The sequence below is a fragment of the Melanostigma gelatinosum genome (assembly GCF_949748355.1).
Source record: "Melanostigma gelatinosum genome assembly, chromosome: 19".
Taxonomy (NCBI): domain Eukaryota; kingdom Metazoa; phylum Chordata; class Actinopteri; order Perciformes; family Zoarcidae; genus Melanostigma; species Melanostigma gelatinosum.
In genome coordinates, this window is record NC_136652.1 from 12,097,207 (window position 1) to 12,105,775 (window position 8,569).

At 41.5% G+C, this 8,569-nt stretch overlaps 1 protein-coding gene across 1 annotated transcript in view; it reads left to right on the plus strand.

The window, feature by feature from the left end:
* The window catches only part of lpgat1 (lysophosphatidylglycerol acyltransferase 1), a 29,441-nt gene extending 21,862 nt beyond the window's left edge, over positions 1–7,579 (plus strand). The window contains exons 7-8 of the mRNA XM_079290448.1: positions 4,134–4,240; positions 4,838–7,579. Coding sequence (XP_079146574.1) covers positions 4,134–4,240; positions 4,838–4,989 — 259 coding nt within the window. The 3' untranslated portion in view covers positions 4,990–7,579. The remainder of the gene's footprint in view (positions 1–4,133; positions 4,241–4,837) is intronic.
* Positions 7,580–8,569: the final 990 nt, after the last annotated feature.

Sequence of the window (8,569 nt, forward strand, 5' to 3'; positions counted from 1 at the left end):
GCCGATTAGGGACTAAATGGAGCAATTAACAAGTGGGCTCCCACCGTCCGATAACTTTTCTCCGATTGCAGATGAAGGTTCGGCTTTCTGCAAGCAAGAGCCCATAAGAGCGCTCAAAAGTACAATTATACAAGGAAAGCGCCATCATAATTGATCCAGTGTAGCACAAATCCAATAAAACCTTTAAGTATTCTTTATCATACTTCATTTATTCTTTGCTTTAGCTGGTGAAACTGACTCTCTTGCCCCAGGAGGATTGAGAGAAAGAACTCAAAGGCAGCAGTTTGGGATTTGGAGCTTCATTACTCTTAGATGAGGACTGTTATCTTAACTAGAAAGAGACTGAGCGGGATAGGAGGCTCGTTTCTCCCCAAGCAACACTGGCTGTTAACTTCAATATTCACCTTTTGCCACATTCTGCCTGAGAGCAGGCCTCTCAGGGCACCGCTTTGTTTCTCAAGATCTCACAGCAAGAGAGATTTAGGGACGCATAGAGTCCCCAAACTATGACCAGACTCTTCCGGCTAATTAAATTAGCTTCCCAGGCCAGTTAGGAGGGGACATAATATCTTAAGAATAAGAGCTTTACGGAAGCTAAATGGTTCAAACAAGGCAGTAAGCCTGGAGGATCAGAAGTGTCTGATTTGCCCCCTTCATAACCTGAATTTAACTGAATTTCAGAAATGTAATCACTTGTCAGTTGAACTATATTTTAATGGTCATCTGTCGAGCAAACTATGTGTTCCAGAAAATATAGCGCAGGTTCTCACTGGGGCTGGACGGTGGAGTGACTTTGATGGTATATCGATGTGTATATATATATTCATACGAGATATCTGATGAGACGATACCGTTTACATCAATAAAGTTTGATGTTGTGTTTCATAACCCGCTTGTATCTCTGCTCCTCTCTCAGTGCAGCGGTAGTAAATGTACAGTTTAGGTTTCAGTTTGTATATGAATGAAAAACCCTGCGTTACCTCAAGACCAACATTTAAGCCTGTGGGCATGTTCATCAAGGTCTGGCCTTTAACTCTGAAACTGGCTGCGTTATATTAAATGTATTGAATCAAAGCAGTCCTCAATAGTTTGTCTGAAACTGAAGCTTTCACTTTGTCATGTGTTGTGATTTGTCTTCATTAAAAAGTGCCGCTGACATCTCACATGTGACTTTGCCTTTTAGCCTAAAAACATGGTGATCTTTGGTCCGTATCGACCAGTCCCAGCACACACACGTGGCGAAAGTCCGATTAATGGTTATTTACAGAAGACGCTGCAGCGCTCTCTCAGCCGTCTGCGTGTCCGCCACGGTGTCCGGTTAACAAGCCGGCCGCTGCCAAGTGGGTTAGGGTGGAAATGAGAGTGCTGCCACGGCCCCGTGCCAACACATCACCAGATCCCACCACCACCACCACTACTGCCAGGCTTGTGCTCACTCCAGCTTCTCAAATGTGAGGATTTGATTACAGTTACTTGTCGCCCTAATCCGAAATAACCCACACGACTGGAGCGAGACGTGCGCTATTGGTAGCCACCTGAATGTAGAGCGTCGGGGAGATTTGAGAACTGAATCGGCAGCAGTTGACCTCAACTCGACGCCAAAAGATAATGAATGGTTCAGCTGTAGGAAAGCTCTGTGGCCGCCACCTACGACCCAAATCCCTCACTGCTCAAACCTCTTGATAATTGTCCCACGCCGGCTCCTGTACTCCTCTGACGGCATCACGGAGCGATCTGTTTACATTTACAGGACTTTGGCAGGCTTCCTCTGGAACTGGTGTGAAACGCTCTCTAGGCTCGCATGTTACATTTGGGAATTCATTCATTTAGTGACTTATATTTAATGACAACACCTTCACCAATCACTGCTGGGAAGAAAAAATTGTAATTTTCACTCTTAATTTATACTCTTAATTGGAACTACACGTGCAGCCGAAAACAACAAATTACCACCGATCAGCAAACAGGAAAACGCGGCTTTTAGTGTTCTAGTGGTGGCTTGCTTGGTTCATACTTTGTTTTAGTTGCTACTTTGTGTCCACATATTATCGTATCAGTGTTACTTTAAGGGGCATTGTTGGGGTCTGTTGTTCTCAGCCTCTTTCTGAATGCGGTTTCTCCTTTCTGGTGCTTTAAGGATCCATCAGTGCTAGTGGTTGGTTCCTATGGCATGAAAGACACCCGATATCCACAGACTCTGTGGGAGAAACGTTGTGGAACGTCTTGCTTTCACCTGTAATCAGCCTGTCAGGTGGCCACAGCAGCGTAGCTCCAGTTTTGGGAAGCCAGATCCACTCACTTATCCTCAAAAAGTCAGCATTAGTAGAACTTTAAATAGGTGAATAATGGTGGATGTTAGTCCGTTTTTATCTTTATATTTAACATGAGTTTCGTGCCGCTGTGGACATAAAAGTTGCTTTGCTCAAAGAGGGTCTTATTCAGACTCGCCACAGAGCAACACCCACACCGTGAACTGGCGGATGATGAGTAGAAGGGTCAATGTCGATGTTCCTTATTCCATCTGACGATCCGTCCAAATTCCAAAGATCGAAAACTGTTGGGTATTTGTGCTTGAACAGTAACGTCATGCTCGATTAATCATTTCTAGAATTAGTTGCTGATTCACTTTCTGTCTCAATCAGTCCTCTCCGCTCAGTTTTAGACCCCTAATCATCAGAATAAAGGCTCGTTCTGAGCAAAAAAGACACACTCTTGATTATAATCCATTTTGTAATATTGATGTTTAAATTTTTGGTATGGTGGCTCATGTATTGATATGTTCTTACCTGCAACAGAGTGGGGAGACTTGTTCTTAAACTGGGTTTAAACCACGTGACATCCTGACAGACTGCTGTTACATTTATCTTAGATAGCTTTTTATAGATATATATATATATCTATATATATATCTATATATATATCTATATATATATCTATATATATATCTATATCTATATCTATATATATATATATATATATATATATATCTATATATCTATCTATATATATATCTATATATCTATATATATATATATATATCTATATATATATATATATATATATAGATATATATATATATCTATATATATATATATATATATCTATATATATCTATATATATATATATATATATATATATATATATATATATATATATATATATATCTATCTATATATATATATATATATATATCTATCTATATATATATCTATATATATATATATCTATATATATATATCTATATATATATATATCTATATATATATATATCTATATATATATATATATATATCTATATATATATATATCTATATATATATATATATATATGTTGATCAGAAGCTCTCCTCATAGGCACAGATAATCTGTTATGGTTGATATTATCCAGGCGGGGATGTTGAGGAGCTGCTGGTCTGAGGCAGGAGACTGTAACCTCTGTTTGAAGGTGACCAGGAGCCGCTCTGTGTGCAGCCTACTGGGGACCCCTTCTGGCTGGAGACCAGACTTCATCAGCACTGGCTTGTAAAAGTGACCCTTCATTATTTTCACAATGTCAACCGGTGCATCAGTCATTGTGTTTCAGCCAGCTGGAGATGTTTCATTTGAGGAATAAACAGCTAGTGGAGGTCGACGATTAGATGTCAGCTTCTCAAATATAAGGATTTGCTTGTTTCTTTCATCTTCTATCGCAGTAAAGTGAATATTTTTGGGGGTTTGGGCTGTTGATTGGACAATACCTAACTTTGAGAATGAACAGTGGAGTAGAGTATCAATTTTTCTTAATACGGGATTTTTCAAACCTTTTTTCTTCCCACACACCAAAGTATTTTGTGGAGCTCCCCGACTTGTCCATCTCCTGTCAGGACCTCCTCAGCACTTGTGGCTCTCTGATGAGCCTGCCAGCTATTGAATATCCACAGAACATGCTGAAGCTTCAGTAAACACACCGACGGCTGTAATAGATTCCAGCTTTAAACAGTCTGCTCCGCTCAGGGAGTTTGGACAGCAGCGTCCACGACAGATCAATGCAGAGACAGTTTGTGTCGAGTGAGACTCGGGTAATTCTTTTTTTTTTGTGTGTTTCATCTCTCTCTCTCTCTCTCCCTGTCTGTCTCTCCCCCTTCTCCTTCAGGATGTACCCAATAAAAGAGGTTCCCGTGGAGGCGAAGGCCCTGACTGACTGGCTGTATCAGAGGTTTGTGGAGAAAGAAGAGTTGCTGACCCACTTCTACGACACAGGTCTGTCTCACCCTGTCAGGTTGTTAAAGTTGAACTGAAGTCTGAATTCTCCTCAATTTTACGTGCAAGACATATAAACTATATCCATTACGGTAACTAGTGTGGAGTGCAGAGCAAAATTTTTGCTGAGCAGGCATATGGAGAACGGAGATGCAAAGCCAAAAGATGTGATTCCCAGCATGCATGACCAAGAAACTGTTTCTCCAGGAAACCCCTGATTGTGGAAAGCAGGCGTTCTAGAGACAGCAGTCTGTAACTTGTCATTTGTGATCCATCTCCTGAGTGCTGTGTTTGTCACACGCTATGCAAAGAGAGGTTCTACTGTAGCTGGCGTTGGCCGTCTCTCATGGGTCCAGATGTAGCGGCTGCAAATGAGACTGTCAAAACTCCCAGCAGCAGTAGTCCCGTAACCTCAGTACTCCATACGTTACTCTGTGGATCACATCACAACATGGAGTAATGCCACGTTCACAGCGTATCATTTCGACACTGGCTAAAATTCAGACTTTAAATCACAACGTCTTGGTTGAACAAATTTGAAGAAATATGCACGTGAGCAAAATTGTGACCCGTGTGTATCTCTGTCCTCCTCATCAGGATCGTTCCCCCCTCAAGACGGACTGAAGGAGGCGGTCTCCCGGCCGATGGTCCTGGACCCGGTGTGGCTGTGCATTATCCAGTCGTTTGCGGTCGCCTCCGCCTACGTGTGGTACCGCGTCCTCCAGTACCTCTACTGCTGTTTATTTTGAGTGTGCTGATGAGGCGAGAGTCTTTTTGTTGGACCGCTGGAAAAGCCTCAGGATCAGTTGGTGTGTGGCCCAGCGTCATACCCGCCCCCGCCCCCCATATGATGGATGAATGTACATTTACAACAGTGGAGAGACTTAACAGGAATCCCAAAAAAACAAACCATAAGAAGAACACAAACACAGAATGCAGATACCGGTCACAGGCACACAGCCCTAACACCACACACTCGCTCCAACGGCCGAGCAGAATAATCTCTCGCACTCGTCACGACACACATTTCGATGTTTACACGTCCTCATACACGTAGACGCTCACAGGTACATCACTTTTTATTCAAAGTGAACGAAACGAGGCTCAGGACTGCTCCAGAGGACGCTCTGGACCGGACTCTCTCTCTCTCTCTCTCTCTCTCGCTGTTCCCCTCCTAGGCTTTAGCCGTAGTAGTTTTACAGAGTATAAAGTGTGTATGGACGCGCGAGTGAATACATGTGACTGGAAGCATAATGTCTGCCCTTATTCTTCTTCCTGTCGAGAGTTGATGAAGCCCACTGGACCTCTCTTTCGGCTGCTGACTAAGCCCGCCTGGCCACATCTTCCAGAGCGAGCGGCCGTACGGACGATGAGGCTGCGCAGCCCGCTGCTCCTCTGGCCTTCATTGCACTAAGGATCCATACTGCCCTAACTGCTCCCTGTCCCAGGAAATGTTCCTGTGTGGTAGCCATCAATGTTTTCATTTTATTTTGTTTTTCTTCCCTTAACCTGCATATCTCCACAACAACGGCCATTGTATTTGTTGTTGACGTCTTTTTGTCGAATTTATTCCTCCCCCCCCCCCCCCCCCCCTCCCCCGTCGAGGCAGTATTCTGAGCTCACTGAGAAAGGAGGATAATGTTTACACTGGCAGCCCTGCTGAAAGCCTAAACGGATGGTGGCAATGATGCGGCTCTTGATTTAAGGATTTCTTTGTGAGGCGTTAGCGGGAGGAAGAGGAGAAGGTGCCGAAGTGCTTCTTTAAAAAAAAAAAAAAAGGAAGAAAAAAAAAAGATGGTGGCACATGAAGCAAGAATTGCAGTCTGATCGCCAAAAGATCAACTCCCTTGTTGTGGATTCCCCATTTCATGCTCTGCTCGCCAACAGTCGTACACACACTTGACACAAACATGTGCGCACACCGCCATGTGCAGCTACACACAGCAGAGTAGACATCTGTCGCTAAGGATCATCTCAGCAAGCCAGACTGAGAAGGCAGAGACGCTTACAAATATTTAAGCCATATGCTTAGTGTCGTCGGGTGGGGAAAAGAAATGGAAAAATATGATTTTTATAGAAAGCTACTCCAATGTTCAGCATTCTAAAATAGAGATTTTGGCTTACAGAACTATAGGTGTCATTACTGTAAATTTACAGCATAACCTGCCTAAGTGAGTGTGTGTGGTTGTCCTATTCTCCCCCCCCCCTTTTTGATATTTATGATTCATGTTGTGTTGCTCTGTTACGTCAGAGTGTGGCGGCAATTTCACCTCGAGTGGTCAAATTTTATTTAATTTTAAATGACATGAAACTGTCTTCATGTCATTGTATGTTTAAATCTTGTACATAAAGCTGAGGAAGAGTTTTAATTGTTCGGAATGACGGCAGCGTTTCTCTTTTTGTTCTGTGATAATTTCAGAGAAATTTAGTTTTTAAAAAGTCAATGTTTTAAAAGAAGAAGAAATAGGATTCTCCCTTCATTTCTCAGTGTTGACCTTGTTTTTTTTATTTGTTTTATGTTGATTTCCTGACCAGGAAAATTGCTTCAAGACATTAGAGCTACTGTACGTCCGTGTGCTGGCTGACACAATGTCTGCACAGCGACACACGGGCCCACTTTCAAACTTGTACCATTGTACATTTTTACGTCATCAGGATTTAGTGGAAAACCTTGAATATCAAGCCTTACCTGATGTCCCGGTGGACCACAATCCCCAAAATAATGCTGTTTCCTCACACTCCCTCTCGGCAAACATTTGTTTTCAGGATTGTTTCTTGGCGTCGAGCTCAAACCGGGCCAGCGAGGAAGGGATCGCTCTTCACCGAGGAGGGAAGCTCTGGCAGGGCCCAGCAATGACACAGCGGTTCTCTCTCAAATACACTTGTTTTGAGGTCCATTGTGTAATTTGCTTAGTCTGCTTAAATTAGGAAGATTATAGGGGAGCAGCAATTATCATCATCATCATGAACAAATGCATAAAATGTGCGTTTTGGTAGTTTACTGCCCTGCCTGCGTGCCCCTGTTGGTAGGAACTGTGTGGAATGAGGAGAAAGGGGCCCGACTGGGTCAGTACAAACTCCTTAAATCAGGCGGCTCTTTCAGATTCCCCTCCGCCGTGAGAGTGGAACGAAGCTTCATCTTTATTTTTCCTCGCCTTCTCACTTTTTTCATTTTTTTTTTTTTTTTTTTTTTTTTCCTGACCATGTTTCCAAAGAAGGCAGGGAAAAATTGTTTTCCTCGATGTGGTTTTAGGAAATAAACACAATAGGGATTTAAACTAATTATACTAGAGCTGTCTGTAATTTTCCATTTTGTACTTCTCCTTTAATTCCTAGCTACACAGCCATTTTACAACACAAAAGACTTGTGCTGGAATAAAACATCATAAAGAAGCCAAAGTGTTATGCTTTCTTTAGCATTACTTTCCTTTGCTGTTCAGTTCCTCTGTAGTCAAAGGTTTTCAGGTATGAATTCATTGGACATTTGAAGGGAAGCGTAAAGGATTATTTACACATTTTTGGGAATTATGCATAATCACTTTCTGGCCGAGAATTAGATGAGAAAATTGATAAGTGTCAAAGAGTGTTAAATATGGAGCTGCAGCCAGTTAGCGTAGCTTAGCATAAAGACTGCAACGCAGTGGGGGAAGGCTATAGTTTAATCTTTAAGAATAATGTGGTATAGAGCTGAGAAATAAAATTAGATTTTTTAAATATAGTAGAGTAATATTAAGTTCAAATGTATTATATCAATTGATTGGTGGTAAGGGGAAATTAAGCTTTTTGCTTTATTTAACTGAAGGTTAAAGGAAAAAGTATGAAGCTTTATATTTATTTTTATATTTAATTGTATAACATTTATTGACTTATCTTGTTATATTTGTGACTTGTCTGGTAACTTTTACTTCATTTTGGCTCCATATTATTCGGGGGTTATGTGCCAGCCAGTAAAAAGTGCCTTGTAGCGTTAATACTTGTATTTATCATGTTAACTGGTGTTTATAACTTGGATATTTATTTATTTTCTCTTTTGGACAGAGCCAGGCTGGCTGTTTCTCTCTGCTTCCTGTCTCATATTTAATCAAGTTAGCGTCGTATATAACAAACAGGAACTTGTGTCAATCATCTTACAACGGGAATTGTGCAAAAACCAATAAGCACGTTTCCAAAGAGGTATTCAGTAAGGTAGTAATACCTCAATGTAAAGGTACTCAGACCTGCATTCAAAATGTCAAACTATTCTTTGATTCTTCCACACTGTAGGAATCCTGAGGGTCTGATAGGAATTTCAAAAAGGAAAGCATCCTTTGTAACTGATTTTAAATGACA